At 41.1% G+C, this 21,437-nt stretch overlaps 1 protein-coding gene across 6 annotated transcripts in view; it reads left to right on the top strand.

Moving 5' to 3' along the window:
- KLF12 (Kruppel like factor 12) overlaps window positions 1-21,437 on the top strand; it is a 251,695-nt gene that overhangs the window by 78,945 nt on the left and 151,313 nt on the right. For all 6 annotated transcript variants that reach the window (XM_040584208.1, XM_040584202.1, XM_040584204.1 and 3 more), the window contains one exon: window positions 19,386-19,475. In XM_040584208.1, coding sequence (XP_040440142.1) covers window positions 19,386-19,475 — 90 coding nt within the window. The remainder of the gene's footprint in view (window positions 1-19,385; window positions 19,476-21,437) is intronic.

Genomic DNA, 21,437 nt, shown 5'->3' with positions numbered 1-21,437 from the left:
GCCTTGGCTTTCAAATATTACAGGTAAAATATGCACTGAGGTTCCACCTTAACTTCTAAGCAATATGTAAGTGTTTCAGCATTTGTATTAGGGGGGAACAAAGCCCCACCCGAACAAACCAACAAAAAAGATGTCCTAGAAATAGTAAGATTCATAACATTATTTTTCCTTGGCTTTATTTTCCTGGTTTTGGAAGATGTGGTACAACCCCCAAAACCCAAACATTTGGAGTCAAGTCTGAGTTTCGTTTAAAACTGTATGAGCTTGGACTTTGGTGGTTATAAAGGGAGATGACAGTGAGAATCTCTGTTGCAAATTAAGTAGTAAGGAGTTTCTTTTGGTCTTAAGATGATGAAAATTAACTTAGATGTGTAGGTCGTCTTAAGTGCAGTGGAACTGAGATGATGTTTGCTGAACTACTCTTAGGAGATTTACATAGTGGATGAGATACAGGAGCTCCAGGCAGCATGACAGTGGAGTTTATTTTATTGCAGAATGTAAAACAAGTGAATGGCCTTAATAATCTCTGCAGAAAACAAGGATAATCTTTTTTTTATTATGCAGAAGGAGAGCCAGAGAGTTCGTAATAACTTGGCTATCTTTGTACAAGGAGCCAAATCTTTCTTTTGAATAATCTGGGTCCCTTTAACTATCATACTGTCTTTACTCAGGACTTTCAAAGCTTTTCAGGAACAGCAAGCAATGTGTATGTCTCTGAAAATACAGCTTTTATGCAGTAAAAATATACTATCTGCTAATAATTTGTGGCTTGATAAAAGTGGCTCATAAGAGGCTGGGTAATTATCCTAACTGCTACGTATTTCAATATGTGGAAAGCATTTATAAACCAAGCTTACCTGCTATTTATTTCTGTAGTGGTAATAATAATAATTTCAGAAGTTTTAGAACCTTCATAACTTCAGAGTGGGTGTATGTTGGAAAGAAGTTTTAATATTAACATTAGGAGGTTTCAGGCTTTAATTTACTCAAACCAGTTCACCCACTTTGGTGTGGGTGGTTTTTTTCTACCTCAGCTGATGATATCTTTCAGCATGGAAAGTAGACAAAGAAACGCTGGAAAAATAAACAGTTAAATGTAGATGATAATAGCAACACCCAACTCGTATGCTTCTCAACTGTGTATTTGGCTTCAAGCAAGAGTTTTGACTGTTACTTTACTCTGAATATAAATGTTCCATTACTCTTTGATCTGTAGCAACAGTTTGCTATGATCAAGGCTACTTACAACTTTTGCCTGAAGGAAAAGATTTACTGTTGGGCATAGCAGGTTTCCAAAAGAGTGAATGATGTCCTTAGTTTCTGGTTTCTGTGAGCTATATGCAGCTTAAGAATCCTTTTGTATTAACCTGATGTCAATTGCTACTTCTTTTAGAAGAGTCTAGGCAAGTAATTCATCATACAGTGTTGCACAGAAACATAGGCCTTTATTTGCCTAATATGAAATCAGGTTATTGGAAAAAGAGGGCAATGTCGTGAATGTAGCGCTCCATAAACAGGGTTAGCTTCTGCTTTTGTTCATGAGAAAACTTTAAAATATTTCCAGTAATTTCAGTAGTGATGGGCAATACCTAGTCAGTCTGCTAAATATGCTGTGCTCCATTCTTAATTCCAGGGTGCAGGCCGGGATTAGGGATTCATTCTGCTAAATTTACTCTGGATACTGGGTAGCAGTTATTATTTATCAGTTGATGTACAAAGATAGAATTTTCTTTTCACCAGTTTCTTCTGGCTGGGTTTCTAGTAAACCAGTTATTTTTGTCTAGTCACAAGTCTGTATTGGTAACAGTTACTGCAGTATGTGAGGGAAGGCACAAAAGTAATAACCCGTTTGCTTTTATTTGCTGGGGTCTGTCCACATCATGGCTCGGTGGGATCAGAGACTGAGGAATGTTTTGTAAGGACAGAGTTGTTTTCATCAGAAAGTGTTTTAAAACACTGAAATTCTTCCACTGCGGTGGCTCTGAACTCTCCCACGTGGGGATCTTTAGAGTAAATAAATAAAAGATCACACCAGGCAAATGTGATTTAAAGTGTCTGTAACTGTTCTCCAAACAGCGCTAAAATCCTAAATAAGATATGAGCAAGGCAAGCAAGGGGGGAAGTTCACATCAACCTCCAGACTTCACAACACACTACGTAGCTATGTAGCACCAGACCATAAGGACACAGGAGAGGGTCCTGAAGAATCATGGTGTCCAAAAGAGCCCCCTGGTCAGGACAGCTTCCTCACCCCTGCTTCTCCACAACTTACCCTACTTTAAGGTATATGTGCATTCACCTTGGAAAGAAGTCTCTCATTTCTAATCCGAACATAAGTGACCTAAAAGTATTTGCCTACTTGCTTATCTAGTAAGTCAGAAAAAAAAGGTGTTTTTCCATGCTTGCATGAGATAATGTTGCATTTGCAAAGGAATTGAAGTGCTGGCTAGCCTGGCTATGGTTGTTTTATTAAACTGTTGTTTGTTTAGTTAAAACTCCTGAAGTTTTCAGTTGGAAAATTTTGTAAGTTACAGAAGTTTTAAAGGGAAAAAAGAGTAAGTATCTAGTTAGTAACTAGTAAGTTATCTAGTAAGTAACATGCTAGTTGTGTTGTTGCAGCATGAAAGTGTCTGCCTCCTTCACTTCTTTCTGAGGTGGCAGCTCAAAAATCCTTATTATGCTTAAACTGATGAACCCATATTCCTTGCTAGTGAGGAGTGAAGCTGGGCATTTCTGTCCTGCATCAGCTTGGACTGTTTTGAGCCCTGGGGGACGTTCCATGTAGCCAGCCAAGATTTTGTCCTGCATGGTTGCTTGTTACTAATCTCTTCGTAGGCTGTGCAACATGGTGAACATGTGAAGTACTTAACTAGTATCCACCTTGCAAAATTTCTGAGAAAAATTATCCAATCCAGGCATAAACCTTTATGTCTGATGCTAGAGCAGTTGTATGGCAGCTGATGATGGTAAAAATGTGAAGTATTATTTGGTAACCTATTTTAAAAGGCTTGCTTTGTCTCACTGGGGCTCTGCAGGGCTTGATAATTATATATAGTCATGACAGTATTAACGGTGATCTCTTGAATTAGTGTAGTAGTTCATCACAGTTGATCAGTGGCATGGCTTCACAGTTTTAGTGTATTCAGGTTAATACTTCATTTTGTGTTTTATAACAATAGACATAATCCATTGACTTCACAAGTATTCCTTCAAGTTAAAAATAAATTTGGAGTTCTCATGTTTTTCAGGCAAATGACCATTCACAGAGAATTGTCATTACATTAAAAAACAAACAAACAAAAAAACAACCCCAAACAACAAAACCCAAAAAATCCTACCTGAACATTTCAGAGACTATTTTAAACTTAAGAGTAAATGATGATGACTTTCACAGTTTTCACTTGAGTGAATTATTATGCCTGGCACCAAACAGGTGATAGAATTGCCATGCTTTTTTTTGATACAATTCTTGAAATGCAGAATTTATTAATGTCTTCAAACAATAGGAGGTATACCTCCACATACAAAAGGCATACACATGCACCCAAAAGTTGGATGGAGGCTTTGTGTTGATTACACTGAACCAGGGGATGGACATCTGAAAAGACAGCACCAGCAATGACATAGCTTTGGTGCTTTTCATCACAAAACAGGAGCTGGGTTCCTGACAGATTCTTTAAGGTGAAGTCCTCTGAGGAGTGATTTTTAAGAAAAGGCATTTCCTGAAAGAATTCTTATAATTCTTTTTCACTTTACCTGTGAACTGGTGACTTGGCATGAGCTTTCAACTTGAAAAGCATTCTTGTGAATCATATGCATTGACTGAGGGAATTACTCCCCAGATTTGCGTCCAGTTTATCAGACACTGAATGATGCTGCTCTTGAAACCACTGTGGCTGTGATTTTCGTGGTTAGAATATTTTAGTAATGTTTATTGAATTTTAGCATCCAGAATGATGATGGAGGCAGTTTGTCACAGTATTAATGTTAGTGGTCCAGATCTTTTCAGAAAGATGCAGTACACATAACACTCTATGCCTGTGAAGAAATAATTGCTTAAAAATATGAGCAGCTTAACCCATCCAGTTCTTGTGGTGCAAAGTAAATCTAATAAAAGCATTTTATTCTATGTGAGACATAGCTAGTGTGGACAGGAAATCGTTTTCATCATTTTACACAGTGTAGCTAAGCCACGTGTTGGGAATAAGCATGTGATTTATACAGGCACAACTTCTTATTATGTCCTAATGAGAAATGTTGAATATATTAATATGACTCAAGACTCGACACACGCTATAAGTCATAGAATCATTTAGGTTGGAAAACACCTTTAAGATCATCAAGTCCAACTGTTAATCCAGGACTGCCAAGTCCATCACTGAACATGTCACTCATTGCCACATCTATACATCTTTTAAATACCTTCGGGGATGGGGGACTGAGCCACTTCCCTGGGCAGCCTGTTCCAAAGCCTGACCACCCTTTTCAGTGAAGAGATTTTTTCCTAATATCCAACCTAAACCTCCCCTGGTGCAACTTGTCCCATCGCTTGTTGCTTGGGAGAAGAGATTTGACACCCACATAGTTACAGCCTCCTTTCAGGTAGTTGTAGAGAGCGATAAGGTCTCCCCTCAGTCTCCTTTTCTTCAGGCTAAACAACCCCAGTTCCCTCAGCAGCTCCTCCTAAGACTTGTGCTCTAATCTTGTGCTTCAAGCCTTTTGATGAGCCCTGCTAATTCCTGTGCAAAGATACTCTTCTCACTTTGAGACAGGTGTACCCCATCTGTCACCAGCAGGCTGCTGTTGTGTAAACAGACCCATGATCAAAACCCCCAACATTCTGCTGGTGACACCAGGCTCAGGGCCAGGTATGGCTCTGTTGGCTCTTCCTGTTGCTTCCCTCATCATTCGCTGCAACTGGCAGGGTCAAGGAGAACACTGCTTGTGCTCCTGATCCCTTAACCTGTCATCCCAGTGCCCTGAAGTCTCTTCGATTGCCCTTGGACTTCTTGTTGCAACTTCATTGCTGCCTGCCTGAAGAATCAATAATGGATGACAATCTGAGGGCCGCACCAGGGTAGGAAGCTTGCTCTCCACATCTCTACCCCAGGCTCCAGGGAGGCAGCAGGCTTCCCTACGCAGTGCGTCCGGCCTGCGTGCTGGGCCTTCTGTTCCCTTCAGATGGCAGTCTGCTGTGACAGTGACCCATCATTTTTTGATTAGCAGAAGCAATTTTGATGCAGGGCATAGGGTAACTTAACCTCAGAAACACCTCCATGCTAGATGAACCGTTGTCCTCATTGTTGTTCAGTTCCACCTGTAAAGCCTCGTACCTAATAGGCATGGGCACCTGGGAAGGTGGGGCAGTCACAGAAAAGATGCACCTGCTGCTCTGGGCAGGAACTTGTTGCCACTGCCCCCTATCCCTTAAGTCACTGTGTTCCACCAGGGGGAGAGAGGGCAGGGAATCCTCTATATACTGTGTCCTGTGCGTCTGTTGGGCATGTCTTGGGGAAGACAGGGTGTGATTCCAGCAGTCTGTATCTCTGTCTTGCTCTCCTTGATACTCCTCAGCCTACTCATGCCCCACCCCCGGAGCTCTGCCACTAAGCAGAGGAGTTCCTCCACCCAGGTGCAGTTCTGCAGCGGTACTCACTGTATGGTATGTCCAGTACCAACATAAAAGCAGGGCACAGCCTGCAGCCCAGCACCTGGGTGGCTGCATGTTCCCCTCAGCTCTGTCTGGGTAGCCGCATCAGCTGTGGTGGGTACAGAGCTTAGAGAGGCATGGCTTTCTTCTGGGTGAATTCCATTGCTCCCTGGTTGAGCTGGGAGAGCTTCGGTGCCCTTCTTGCTCACCCTTGTGTGCCAGCTGCTGCACAAACTGACTTGCCAGGCTGTTTGCCTGCCCTCATGGCAGCACACCTGGTCGCTAGTGCTCCCTAAGGGCTTTTATATGAGTGTGGGGACTTGGCCACCATTGCTCCTGGCCCTGTCAGCAGCTGTGATGTGGGCTGTGGGCTCCTGGTAGTTCTCTCTGCTCCCCTGGAGATTCCCCCAGTTCAGGACTAACACCACCGCCCCCACCCCTGTGCTGGAGCACTCCACTGCCAATCATGCCAGCACCAGAGCCACTCACCTCTGTGACATAAAGGCTATGTATGATGCCAAACAACCAATTACCTCGGTGCATTATTTCTTGAAAGCTGTGATGCGGGTAAGGTCACTATACGTTTTCACTGGGAGCATAATGCTAGGTTATAAAAAGACAATACAGATAACAATACTTCATTAGATCTTCCTGCTGTGCAATGTATAATCAGGTGCACTGACTTAATGCTAATGAGGATTTAAAGACCCAGCAGGGGCACATTTAGCAGTCACACACAGTTCAGTCAAATACTTTTGCATAGGGCACCTCTGATGCAAGGTGGAGTTCAACAGCAAGTAGGAATGTATAGTTTTATTATATAGCTTGCTGTAATACTTCTGTATATTTTAGTAAGAATAATAACTTGCAGTGTTGCGGTGTTTTGCCAGGCACTATTATTTGGCTGTGATTTTATCATTCATGAAATCAGCCAGTAATGCTGGTGTGGACAAGACTGTATTGTGTTTCCAGTGATTGAGTAATGGCTGAGGGAAACAAAAAAAGAGGACTCTGAAGGTATCATTCAGAGTCCCTGCTAAGCTATAGATGCTGTGTGCTCACCATCTCGATCACCTTTGAAAGATATCACAGGCAGTGCAATGCTGCAGAAGAATAGACAGCGTCCCACCTAGTTTAAGGTCCTTTTTGGCAGTGATGTGTACCTGGTACTTGGCAGAAGAATTTAAATTCATTTTTGAGTGCAAGTCTTGAGACTGGAGCCCTGTGGTATAGAGCTAGTTTAACTTTCATGGCTTTAGCATGTATTATGTTAAAGGACATAGGAATATCAACATGGCTGTTTTCTGTCAGAACAAAGGACTGTCTACATTGTGTGCTTCTCTAACAACAGCCAGTAATAGACGGATTCTTAGGCAGATGACACAGCAATGTTGTGTTTGAGTGATGGTGTTGCCCCAGTACATGTTCGAAGTTTGCAAAAAAATCTAGGGCATAAATACTTCCATAGCTAGAGATTGTATCTGTATTTTTGTGCTTGATAGCTCTTGATAAACAAATCTGTAGAAAAGTCCAATTATTTTTGAGCTAATCAGGTAAGTGGCTTCATCAGGAGACCAGCTTCTTCTGAGTTGGGAAGTCATGGGTTCCAGTGCAAAGCCCATGGATTCCAGTGCAAAAAGTCAGCATGCAGCAGGAGAGGGAAGCAGACACAGGCTACCAGGTATGAGCACAGAAGTACCGTGCAGGCACACAGGGGCAGCGTCAGGACAGCCAAAGCTCAGCTGGGGTTCAGACTTGCACGGAATAGCAAAGGCAACAACAAGAACTTCTACCACTACGTCAACAGTAAAAGGCTGGACCAGGAAAATGTGGGTTGGTGGCTGAATGGGGTGCGTCGGTTATTGACAGTGAACACAGACAAGGCGGAGGTACTCTGCTGCCTTCTCTGCAACAGCCTTCATGCTTAGAGACAGAGCTCCAGGTTGAAGAACCACCAGTCATGACTGAGGACCAAGTCCCAGGGATTACCTGAGAGGACTCAACCCAAACATGCCCATGGACCCACCTGGCTGCATTCATGGGGGCTGAGATAGCTGGCCGATGTCCTTGCAGCACCCTTCGCTACGATGCTTGAAAGGTGCTAGAGGCCATGGGAGATCCCTGATGACCAGAAGAAAGGAGATGGTGCACTCCTCTTCAGAGGAACCCAGAACGGTGATCTGGGGCACTACAGACCACTCAGCGTCCCTTTGGTCCGTGGAAGAAGTCAGAGTGAGTCGCCTAGGAACAGAGTTCTGGGCACTCTGAAGGAGGAGAAGGTGACTGGGAGCAGTCGGCATGGATTCACCCAGAATAAAGCATGGCTGACCTACCTGATTGGCATCTGCAGCATAAAGTGACTGGTGGGTGAGGGGAGAGGAGTGAACACCATTCACCCCAGCTTCTGCAAGGCCTTCAACAGTGTATCCAACACTGTTCCTCTGAGTTACAGTTATTACAGCCTGATGACAGCACAGTTAGGTGGGCAAAGGCTGTCAGTGGGCTCAGGGATCTTGGTCAGTTCATAGCCACGGATGGTGGGAGAATGAGAGACAGTGCATTGAAAACATGTGAGATTCAGGCTTGGAGTGAGGAAAATTGTTTCCTGTCATGGGGGCTGTCTGCCAGTTGAGCAGGTTACCCAGAGAGGTTGTACGATCTCCATCCTTTGAGGTTGGTAACACCTAACTGGCGGGTGACCTGGTCTGATTGCTGAGCTGCACCTCGTTTGAGCAGGTGGTGGGGCTGGAGACCTCGTGCGGCACCTTCTCACCAGAATTATCCTGGGATCCCAAGAAAAAAAAGAAATTGTTACAGCATTCATTGTTCCCCAATTTTTCCAGGTTTATACGATGTTTCATGCTGTAAAATGATATAAATTACTCATTTGTCTTGCCTTTCCCCTAGACACACACTCATATATTTTCTTTATAATCTTAAATGTAATGTATATGCCCAGTCTGATTTGGTCTATATAGCATATTCGATATCTCTGAATTTTAAGGACGCTATAATGAAAGTTTAAAGCATCTGCTAATGTAGTGCTATATGTGCTACTTATATATCTCTTTTCCTGATGTTTCTCTGTCATTTTTATGGCTATACCCATAGTTACTTAAAATACTCTTTACTCTTGAAGTTATGCAGTTATTTTAATTGTTGTCAGTAATTTTGTTCATGTGCAGTACACTTTTAAAAAAATACGTTTGAGGTGTCGCAACTGAGAATCTGGAAAGTGCGTGTTGGTGACATTTGAAACTTGTTAATTAGAAATTCTTAACACTTAATTAGAATTATCTTTAAAGTGGACCCTAGCTTACAATAATTATTACTTGTGGAATCTAATCTGACAATTTTGTACATAACCATTATGGTCATCCTGTCGTAGGTAAGAAAGTATGTCGTGTGAGCCATCAGGAGTCAGCTTCTGTCTAGTAGTTGATGTGAACCGTCTGAGAGCAATACAATTTTTTGGACAATTTTTTCACATTATTTGGTGGATACGTACAAATTCTCATTCGTTAATTGAGGGGCTTTGTAATTCATTCACTAAGTGAGCAAAAGTCAGAGTTTCACCCTTTTTTGAAGTATACCAAGTGCTATTTGCCAGCTTTAATACTAGTATTTTCCCAGGAGTTTGCACTGAAGCCTGTGGGGAGTGGGAAACCTCAAACTGATGTTAAGTAGAACGGAGATCAGGTTGCAACACGATGTTAAACATTTGCAGTTTGGGAGTTTCGTCAGAGCACGCACCCTTTCTTTTGCAATGTCGGAATAAGCAGTTTGTTTGCTCCATGGGGAGAAGCGTGTAGAGCAATTACCATACTTCCATGCGCATGTAAGGTGCTGTGCAAAAGGTGCAGGGAAAGGTGATGGAGCAAAGCTTAGTTTCGGGCAAATAGTTTGATTTTTTTTCATCTGAGTGTGCAATCATTCAACTTTATTTATTTATTCCTGTGTTATTTGGCATGTGCATGAATCAAATGATCTTTATATGCACTTTTGCAAACACCCATACTCTGGCTGCACTTCTGCTCTGGTGGAGCTGCTGCTATGTGAAGGTTGCGGTTACAGTTCTTCTTAGCAGCTGGAATGGGGCCATTCAAAGAACTTTTTTTGTTTCCTTGCTTGCTGCCTATTGTATAACATGACTTTGTATGTGAACTGTAGCAGACTGTTTCTGAGGTCCTGTGAGGTCTGTGCTCCTTGCAGGTGTGTCCTACAGTATCTGACATCAGAGGGTGCAGCTGCACGCAAGCATGTTCTCTTCCTCCTCCTCTCAAGGCTGCAGTGAATTTGCTCTGTCCCTATAGCTGGCAGTGCAACAAGCTGAGCTGGAAATGAACAACTGACTTCTGGGAACAAGGGGCTTTCTTATGGATGCCATATACTGCTTTGTCTTTAGTAGTAAAAAAACCCCACATAAAATCACAAAAAAATTTTAAAATTGCTTGTGAACAAAGTAAACCTGAAATTAAAACAAGACTTAACTGAATTTCCTATATTTTAATGGTTATGCTTTCAATCTGAAGGGGGAAAGCTGGCTTTTCCTGGTTTCTTTTTAGTTCTGCCTGTATGTTGGAGCTTTCAGTTAAGTGAGAAACACTTCTGCTGGCTAAGAGCAATATCAACTGCTTAATATTTCTGTGGCCCAGCTGCTAGAAGGCAGCTAGGCGTATTTAGTAATGGCATTACCTTACATTGCTTTTAATCAGAGGATATAGTTTGTAATGTCTGTGATTTATAAGAAGTCAGCTTTTGGTGCTGAAAATCAGTTTATGGCTATATTTTATCCTAGGGGAGGAGTAGCAGTTTTCTTCCAGAGCTAAAGGATTGAGGATGATCTGCTGGCCAGTTGTGCTCCAGTGGGGCTTACAGTGTTGTTGGTAGTGTGTTTGCTTTTTTTGAAACTCAGGATTGAAGGGGCAGCATAATTTATGGAGGGAAGTGATGATGCCTAGGTCTATGAAACCACCTATGCAGTTGTTGCGTTGCTCCCACTGGGTCTTTGTCATCACAGAGCTGAAGGTGCTGTTGCTTTGAGGTGATGGTCTCTTTGTGCTGCAGGGAGTGGTGGAGCCAAGCAGACCAGGTAGATAACATCTTGTTGTCTTGGCAAAAAAACAGCTGTGTTTGGCCATTTGGCCTGCCATGTGACATCTCGGACAAAAATTTTGGACTAAACTGTGGCTACTGCTACATGCTAAACACTCCCTTTATTCTGCAGCATGCTGGGCCCATGCTCTGTTTGTCTTCAGGGAAGCAGACTTTGCATGTTGGCAGGTGGGGGCAGCTCGTTTTCCCACCAGAGCAGGTAAAGGCAGAATTCAGAGTAAAAGGGTTGGAACTAGATAATCTTCAAGGTCTCCTCCAACCCAAACCATTTTATGATTCTATGAAAATTTCCATCAGTCTGTATTTGCTGGTAAGGTCCTGGGCAATGACATTCAATGCTCATTTGCTCAGCAAATACAAAGTAGTCACAATTTAGACAACAGGTACAGCAATCAGATGGCAGGATTATTCCACTGTTCACATACTCCTAGCACCAGAACTTAGTTCAAAACATGTTGTGACCTGAGACTTACTTTTTGTTTATCTAAACAATAGATGGGGGACCACTTGAATGAAAACCTGACCCGAAACTGTTCTCACCAGCTGTTCATTTTTTTTTTTCCCCTCAAGTTTAATAATTGAAGCAACAACCCACCTAATAGTAAAGGTAACCTTTAAGTCGTATATGTTTTAGTAAATTTGATGAATATAATATTTGTAGGACTATGAAAATTCTTTCATATTTTCCATTGCAATTGTTTTTTTGGCAGGGGTGGTGATGTTTGTTTTCAATTTTAAGCCTCATATTCTTCAAACTCTTCTCCAGATTTGAGGACAGTTGACACAAGATAACAAAAAAGTACTTTGGAGATTGAGTATTAGTTTTTAAAAACCACTTGATTTATCACTGTGGTCAAGGAAAAGTGGTAATCTAGGGCAATTACTAGGTTTTTTTGGTGAAAAAAGTCATGAATTTCCACTTGATAAGTGTTCACTATCAAGAGTTTATTTTACTATTATGCATCATGAAGTGTTACAAAAAGGATTTTTTTTATGAATTCTAGTGTAAAAGGAAACGCAGTGTATGCTTTTGCCAAACTTACTCCTTCATAACTATATGTCTCTCCTAAATGGTGGCTCTTTTTCAGCACTCCCTTTTTCTGGTTTGGTTTGTTTTGGGTGGTTTTTTCCAGTTTTTTTTGTTTGTTTGTTTTGTTAAGCAGGACTTCTAAGTGTAAGATAAATAAAATTCACAATTGAATCCATTGATATTCACAAAATCTTATCAACTATTCTGTGCATGTTTAATTGAAAGGAAAACAATGAAGCCATTAATGTTGATAAAAGTTAAATGTATGGCTCTGGTGTAATTACAGTTTCTTGTAACATACAGCATTTGAATTACATACTATAGTAATGATCAGTTACTTCTTTGTAGAGACAGCTACAAGTGGCAGGAGAGCAGAGCTGATGTAGAGGGATTTTAAGCAGTCTAAGCTGACAGGGTTGCCTGCTGAGCCTGAGAAATAGCAGATTGGTCTCTAGTTGCCAATGTACTTGACACTCCTCAGTCACCTGGAAGCTGACCACATCTCTTTGGTTCTATTTATATTTGCTAAAACTAATTTAAACCCAAGCAAACCAAAAAGACTTTAGAAGCAAAACAGGAGATCTTGGTTCTCTTCGCTGAATGCTGTCTGGACTGGAACTTTTTCTGGAGACAGATTTTTAAAAATATGTAGCAGATTTAAAACATAGCTACATCCTCAGGGATTTGGCTACTTAACAACTTTTGGAAACCTGCTGTCTGCAAAATTAGAACTTTTTTTTTTCTAAGACGTCCAGGCAGTGGAATAGGAATTGAGGAAGCTGGTGTTGCTTGTGTACGTGTTTGTACTGGTAGCAGCAGGGTACAGCTGGACATGGTTTGGTACATCAAATGAGGATCTGAACAGGCCAGCACAAGCTGATGGCCAACCATTGCACGTGCTTCTGAGGCACTGACAGCATCAAGTCACAGCTGCTGTTGAGGTCTGCGTTCTACCTGGCATGTGCAGTTGTAATAAGAGACCACACTCAGAGGCCTTCCTGGAAAGCTTGGAGCTATGATGCCTCCGCGATCGCTGGGTGCCACGCAGATGCGTGTCTGTGATATATATACCTATCTCTAAACTGCCCGCCTCCTGTGGCATGAGGTGGTGTATGGGATTTCATGTCCTGTATTTGGGTCTACCCTGAGGCCTGTTCAGGGCTAGCAAGCAGACAAGAGAGAGGTATGTAGATCAGTGAGAAATAATCTTGTTGGTAGCTTTCGTTAACTACTCTTCACACTCATGTGCTTAGCTGCCATCCTAGCATAATCCCTGGAGTCCCTTGCTGTGGTGTTTTAAGCTTTTGTTCTTTAGATGACATAAACCACAGCTTATATGTCCATATTGTTCATTCAGGCTTCTGCAAACTCTGCGTTCTCTTCTCACTAAAGGAATTTCATTTTGAATTTGAACGTACTCATGTGAACCCTGTCCATTTTCACATGGAAACAGTATGAAGTTTAAGGCTTCACTCTACTTTTTTCTTCAGAAATTTTGTTTTTTTCTTGAAGGATCAATAAATGCAAATGTTCCTTTTCTTTTTTGGTGAATTTGACTGGAAATTCAAGTTCAGAATAAAATGCTGAACTACCAGAACCTCTGCTTTTATTATGAACATTTCACATAGCTATAGACATAATTACGTATGATCAAGATCTTATGGCAAGATATGGGCTGTTAACCCCGATTCCCTGGCAGAACTCCCAGCTGAGTGATTATCTTCTAGCCACATAAATTTACTTTTATTTTCTGTCGGATAGTTTTTTCCTTCACTTTTTGGAATGAACTGCTCTTATACATACTGTGGCAATACTAACTGGTATGCTTCGCCCTAGAGGTAGCTACATTTAAGTGACTAACAAATCTGATTGTATGGTATATAAAGGTCTTCAGCACATTGAGGTAGTAGACAACGGAGTGATTCTTTCCTATGAGAATTTGGAAAGAAGACATTCTCCTTGGCTTCTTCTCCCTTTGGAGATAGCTATACTTGAGAAAAGATGGTCATCTTTCATGCTTCTACTGTCCCTTGAATCAAAGAGAAAAAACAATTTGAAACTTTGGCAATCAAGTCATATCCTTAAAAGGATCTGTCGTATCTTCAAAAGCTTTGTCCCAAGTACATCACTTACGTTTTTTTTGCCCAGAGTTGTTAAACTGTCTATTGCTTTGACTGATGGATAAGTTAGTATAGTAATGTAAGTAATGAGAATAATATGAATTTAGGTATTCGTGTTCAGAAAAATCAACAAGGTAGTATTATTGCTAGGGCATGTAAGTGATGTAGGCTATTTCATGCTTAGTTCAGTGACATTTCTAATATATCTGTATAGAAAAGGAAAACAAAAAATTTGGTTTTGAGCTGTCAAGAACCCTGTTTTCACAAAAATCACTTACATTTTTGGAAGCATAGAATGAGAATAGAATGATTAATTAAGAAATGACTGCATGTGCAGAAATTTGTGTAAAAGTTTCCCTGCCTCATCTTCTATTTATTTTTAAGTCATAACTTTGAGATGGAAAGACTGCGTAAGGGCTGTTCTCATCTCTTAGCTGTCCAAACATACTCCCCTTAAATTTGAAACTTTTTACGAGGCTTGAATATTGAATTTGAGACTGCTTTTCCCCCAACTGATATTTCATTTCTCAAAAACGAAAGTGTGTCATGTTAGAAGTTAAGTTTGTACAGAAAAGTAAAGAAAGAGTTGAAATGAAGGAATGAAGTTGGGACTGGGACTGGGAAGAAGGGAGGGGTGGGGAGAAGTGTTCTAATTTTTGTCTTTGTTTCTCACCATCCAACTCTATTTTAAGTGGCAATGAATTAAATAATTTTTCCCTAAATCAAGTCTGTTTTGCCTGAGATGGTACTGAGTAAGTGATCTCCCTGTCTTTATCTCAACCCCTGAGTTTTTCCATCATATTTTCTTCCCCCATCCTGTTGAGGAGGAGTGTGAGAGAAGTGGAGTGTGAGAACATCTGGCAGCCAGTTGTGGTCAACCCACCAGAGTTACAAAGAATGGAATTGTAAGCCGAACATTTTTGGTGTCTCATGGAAAAGTCTTGAACCATCAGTGGCTTTGTCTTGCTGGTGCACAGCTCTTCAATGTAACTAAGCAAGACCATTACCTTCATTAGTGACAGGAGTAACTAGCATCATTCACCTTGCTTTTGTGTATCTCTTGTGTTCATGAGATGACACGAGAGGAGGACACTGGCTGTCTTGCACAGAAACGTGTTTGTTGATCCATGCAGGAGATGAGAGATCTGGATTCTGGGTGCTCTGAAGCCTGAGCTCACTGCTTTCTTCTTGTGGTTGCATGGTGTTGTGCCCATCACAGTTTGGCCAGATCTGGTAGAGCATAGTTTCATTTCTGATGCTTTAGTACTGAGCAGCTAGACATGAAAATCTTGGCGAGTGGGAGAGACAATGGTAGTGTAGGATGAGTATGTGCAGTTTCTTTCATCTTGTGCTTAGAAGAAATTATGGAGGGGATGGAGGGGTGCCTTTGGTGGTGTCTCAGGGTAGGAGTTGGTTGTGGCACCAGCTTCCCTGCTGTTAAAAGTTTGCAGCATAATTGTCAAACATATGGCATGACCAAATTAAAAACTTGGCGACAAAACCATAGCCCTTCTTACGCATGGAGCCAAATTTCATGATAGTGTAATTCATAATTAAATAAGCAGTACAGGTTGCTGGGGGGTTTTGTAGCAGGATGAGATACAAGGTTTTGTTTTGTTTTCTCATCCTCTAAAGCAGCCAAGGATAATTTGTTTACAACTTGCAACAGAAAGTCATCAACATGAAGAAAATGCCAGTTGTAGTTGCAGCCGTACTGTACTGAAAATGTGGGCCTATTAGGAAGGAAGAGGGTCCCGGGCTGATTGCCACAGCTTCTGCGAGGAAGCTGTGTAAGCCCCAAAGCTTATCTGTCTTCTGTAGTAACTGCTCTAATAGCAGTTGCCCATACGGACCTGGCTATGATTTGTGTTTTTAATTAATCTTTCAACAGAATGGGTGTCCAAAAGTGATTAGTGAAAGGCTCCAATGGATGGCATCAAGAAAGAGAGGTTGATCTCTTTTAGGATGAGTTGGTTTATCGATCCAAGAGAACAGATGTTTTGGTAAGGTCGTGCAGTGTTTGGCTTGATTATGTGCCCAGTTTAGAACATACATCTGCTCTGTGTTTACCTGGGTGGGTGACTGGAGTCCACCAGGTGGGTTGGGGTGGGAGGCAGGAGAATAGAGAGGGAAGGGCTGTCACATGAATTCAGGTCTCCTTTACCTGGGCAATTTTGGGAGTTGGAAGTTAGCTGTCAGAGTCAATGAAGACGGTTGAGTGACCCAGGAGTGGACTGCAGCCTGAAAAAAGCATTGACTCAATATATCACATCGACAGTCTCTGCTGGTGGGTCTCCTGGGTGTCATCAATTAATGTGGGGTGCTGGAGCAGCCTGGCCTCACCCAGGTGTGGATGCTCCATCTGCCTGGCTGACATGAGAGGCTCCCAGGGGGAACTCAGTTCACACCCCCATCTCCTGTGGGGATGAGTCAAGCCCCTTTGCCTTAGATGACTGCCCACCACATGCAAACCTTGGCAATTACATCATTTGCTGAATGGCATTGAACATACTGTAGCACAAACGCTGGTTACGGCAGGAGAGCGCAGTTTGGAAAGATAAGCTCTCTGTGCGGCTGTTAGGCTGAGCATTTCATCTGTATGTGTAGCACGCAGACTGGATCTACTCGTCTGTTACCAGGCAGTGGCCCTCCAGGGTGTGTCACACAATATCCTTCCAGTTATAAATGCAGAAGGGAGCAAATAGTTTAGAAAGAACCTACTTCTGTGATTATTGCTACTCTGAATTATAAATGACCCAAAAGCCAGAGCTATTCACTGCATTGACTCTTCAGACCAGCATTCAAAAGGCAGAGCGCTGCTTTTAAGAAATATGATTTTAGAGAACAAAAGTGGAACTGAGAGCTATGAAAATTTAGTTAAATGTAAATGTGTTAAATGGTACATGAACCAGTCAGGTTTTCATGATTTATCAGTTTTAAACTTCAAAGGCTCTGGTTAGCTTGCATTTTTAAAACTAATGAGTTTATCACAGCCAGTGGGGAAAAATGGTTCAAGTATATCAGCTGTAAATTGGTACAAAGCACTAAAAGGGACATTAGCCTCTAATCAGATTCTAACAGTTCATTAAACCTGCCTTTCCTCCATGGCGCTTTGTCTTCCCCCCCCCCTGCCCCCGCCTCTCGCCTGCGCCTCCTGCACAAGCCAGCCTCGTCCCTTCATTTGGGCGGGTAAGACCTCCTCAGGGACACAAAGCAGTATCAGTTCATCCTTCTTTGTCTATGAGCAAAACAGCCTAAGGGATGCTTGATGGTGGTGTATTCTTGATCTTGCTGTAAAATTCTGCTCTGCTTGCAGAATAGGTGCTGGGGGAGCCAGAAATGCCAGGCTGGTTCCTGCTCTTGCTCCAGCCCAAACCACATCCAAACCACTGGAGCTCAGTGACACCCGAGATCTGCTTCTGATAAGTAACAGTGCACTGCCCTTGCTGGGAAGAGGGATGTAAAGCCTGGAAAAAATTCAGCCAGCAATGTTTTCTGACATGGGAATCTCTGAGTTCCTCCTGTTCTTTCCCCACCTCATGCCTGGAACGCTGAATAAAGATCGAGGTGCACAAAATAAATGGCTGGGAAGGCATAGGAAGAGCTTTTTTTTTTTTCTTTTTAGTTCTTCTTCTTCCTGTTGTATCAAGTTTAAAATACAGCAGATACACAGTGGTAGCATAGCCTGGACTGGGACATCTTAACAGCTTGACTCATCTTCATTCACACGTTTGAATGTGGAGATAGTCTGCTGAAAAATACTTTTTTGATCTGAAATTTTATAACTTAAGCATTTAGAATTTTTTATGACCTACCTATATCTACTTTTAAAGGAAAAGTTAGAGATTGCATTTGCACTGGCTCTTGCATTTGCTTATCTGCTTTATCATCAAGTTCCTGCTTGCCCTGTAGTATCAGGCTGCAGCTGTGTGTGCTGTAACACATGGGGTTCAAAGTGAGAGCAACAGGGTCATTTGCTCTGCCTGTAGCACTGTTGGAGCATGGATGTATCTGTTTCCCTGCTTTTCAGCATGTTATTTCAATTACAGTAAAGGACAGGACTATACAAAAATCAACAGTTGCTGCAATATTTATATCCCAGAAAATGAAGATGCTGGGATGAGGTGCATTAATTGGAAAAAAGAAAATGATTGAAGTAATCAAAGTTTTTGGAAGCTCTATATCTTTCGGAAGCTCCATTAGGATGGACCATTTTTCTTAAATTGCCCTGGAGCAGCCACGATAACAAACAGGGCTATGAATGTATCCCTTATGAATAATGTCACCATGCAGTACTGGACAGATCTGCTGCTCATGAAACTCAGGGAAAGCGTTTTTTCCATTGTGGTGTGGTTATTGAGGGCTACTAGGTAATGGTTAGAGTGCAAGTGAGTTTCTAGTCTTCAGCATTGCCTTCCAGATGGGGCTGTTGGTAAGTAAGGGGCTGTGAATGAGTTACTTGCAAATGATATATGCTCCAAGTTTGCTATTTGAAAAATAGCTGTGATGTCTTTGGATATCTGTACTGCTGACCAAGGCGTCTGGATTTGTAAGGTCAGGTTATAGCTTGAGGGATAAAATGTCTTTTATTCTCTCCATGTTGTCCAAACTAAATGGCAGCTGAGGGGGCTAGCTTTCAAACACCAGCTGTGAGCCTTGGCTGCAATAGACAAGTGACTGGTTGAAGTAGTGTTTGAACTGAAGGCACATGAGGTTGTATTACATTTCTCCATAAACTGGTCCAGCAAGAGCGGGATGAGACGTTCATAGCAGGGGTGTTGATTCAGGAAAGCACAGTTCTGCAAATCTTTATTCAGACTGAAGCTCTCGGCATATATTGCCCATTACTACAAGGAAAATACAAGTTTTTAACATGCTTTTTTATTTCTTTTGTGTCAGGTGAGTGTGTGGAGTTTTTCATTGACAAATGCTGATAACTTTACAAGACAATGAATCATGAAATCTGAGGAGTTGTTGATGTGTCTTAATTTATGGGGTGGGTGTGTACAGGCCTTCACTGTAACTTGTCTGAATTGAAGCATATGCTTTCTCTAGGCAATGCAGAAGTACAAATGTTTTGATTGAAATCAAATCTACCTAAGTATACTGCCAAAAACCTGAAGCTATTTGACAACACTGCTTTCCTTCCCATTTCTGAAGCAAGGAATTTATATACTTGCACCTGCATGATTAATTTCAAATTAAAAGTAGTAATTGGAGATGATTTTCACTTGTTGCTTACAAAGATTTAGTTATCTTTTAAGGATAACTGAAAGTATAATTTACTATTTTAACAGAAGTAGTAACTTGGCAGCTACTCCTTAAAATTAATATTAATATCTTCATTAACTTCATTTCCGCTAAAAGCAACCAACTTCTACAATATCATGGAACTGAACCAGTGAATTAAACCAAGTGTTTTTAATCTATTTATTTATTTTTAAATTAACCTTGTTTGTTTTTTTCTTAGGACGTCAGCGCCTTTGAGAACAGAATGTTAATGCTTGATGGGATGCCGGCAGTCAGAGTCAAAACAGAGCTGCTGGAATCTGAGCAAGGGGTAAGCAGAGGTTTTTGTGCAGCCTCACTCTGCAATGCTCCGGTGACCCTTCCTGAGCTTCTCAGTGTCTAGCTGTCCCTCCTGTTATATTGTCATTTTCTTTTCTGTTTGGTGTGGGGTTTTTTGTTTGGGTTTTTTTTTTTTTTTTTTTATTCTACCATTTTTGAGCTCATTTTATTGGGAGACATATCGGTGAGATCTAGTCTCATCAGCTGGAAGCACAAAACAAAACTCTGCAGAGAAGACTTACTGAAATTATCAGGGATAGCCGAGATGCTGTTGGTGTAAATTCATGATTATAAAAGGAGGTTCAATTTTAAAAAATGGGAAAGAAGAATGGATTATGGTAAAGAAGCCGAATTCATATGTCTGAGAAACCTATACATATATTTGCTATTTTGCCTTCTTGGGTTATCTGCCTTACTGTGGTTGTTTCGTCCTTTATATGGTTGTCCTACTCCATTTTCTGTTTGTGCACACCTGCTCTCATTTTGGTGGAATACACTTGTTTTCATTATGCTAAGAGGCCTAGAAGCTTCAGATGATTAAAGCTGGTATGTTGACTGCTGAATGGAGTACAGAGATAATGAATAGGATTTTGAATTTTTTGCAGAACAAGTGTTTGACACTGGAGTTGGTAGATTTTAGGCAAATTGAGGACCATGTTTTTGGACATACTAAGTGTGTATTCCTACATATATGGTAATAATTACGTCAGGGATTGTAGGTTATTATAAGGGCATCTGTATTTAATGGATTTTATGTTATCACAAATCTTTGTTTCTTTGTGTGCATCTTACATTATCCCAAAGAATCCAAGCTACCTTACTGCTCTGAAGACAGGTGCCTTCAACAGAGAGTATTACAGAACCAGCAATGCCATTGCCGTGTAGGGATGGGCTTTTGCCTCCTTCTGTTTGTTGGCTTTTTTCCTTCCTGCTATTTTCTCAATTATTTAATTGAGAATTTAAATGATATGGAGGAGAGGGAATTAACTTGCAGGATGACTTAATTTGGAAGACTTGCAAAGAGATAACAGTTATTCAGGATGTTTCTGAGGCTTTATGTTTGAGAGAAAACAAACTTGACATTTAATGGAGTTCTTGCACATCTCTCTGCCTTCTGGAGAACAAGTACCCTCAGAAAATACTCCCATACATTGTAGTTTGAGGGAACATAAAAGCTGGACTACCGTACAAGCCATGATGGTGAAAAGACAGATCCATTAGAGGTAATTTTTAATACCTTCTGAATGCTTTGCATTATGTCTCTGTATATAACACAAACCTTTGTTTATATTGTTCAGAAGACAAATACTTTATTGGTATTTGCCTTTGTCTTGTTTAAAATAAATTCTGTGTGTGATGCATATTACTGAGTCCTTTATGAAGAATATTTCCTTTAGCAAAGTGTCATTTGATTCTGGAAGACGTATTTGGTGTCTTAGGAATTGGAAGGAAATGAACAATTTATATAGTTTTTTTAATTTCCTTAGGGTTTCTTTAATAAAGTTTTACAGACTTCTGTGTAAGCAGAAAATGACGTTACCTTTTGTGTTCCAGTGACTGAGCTGTTGGACAAAGAGCTCTGTTTGATTTGGGATTTTATGTGCTTTGGTGCTAATTAAGTAGTGTCTGGTCAAGAGTCTATAGTACCTTTATGACTCTTGATTAGGGAATCAATCAATAAATACAAAATGAATTCTCCAGTTCACTAACAGGGGAGCTAGCCATTAGGAAGGCAGTTTTCCAGTAAACAGCTTAAAATCTAAAGAGAAAGGTGGTTGAAACAGATGTTTAGCATGTGCTTCAGAGACTTATTTTGAATATGTAGATGTTTGTAGATATAACAAGGACAAGTGTTTGAAGGATGTAATTACTGAAAACAGCACGTGAATCTGTTTGGGAAGGTGAATATCATAACTGGGAAGCATGGAGTGGGAACTGAAGTAGTATGAATTTG

Source organism: Falco naumanni, chromosome 2 (genome assembly GCF_017639655.2).
Source record: "Falco naumanni isolate bFalNau1 chromosome 2, bFalNau1.pat, whole genome shotgun sequence".
NCBI lineage: Eukaryota > Metazoa > Chordata > Aves > Falconiformes > Falconidae > Falco > Falco naumanni.
This window is presented reverse-complemented; position numbering and strand designations above follow the sequence as displayed.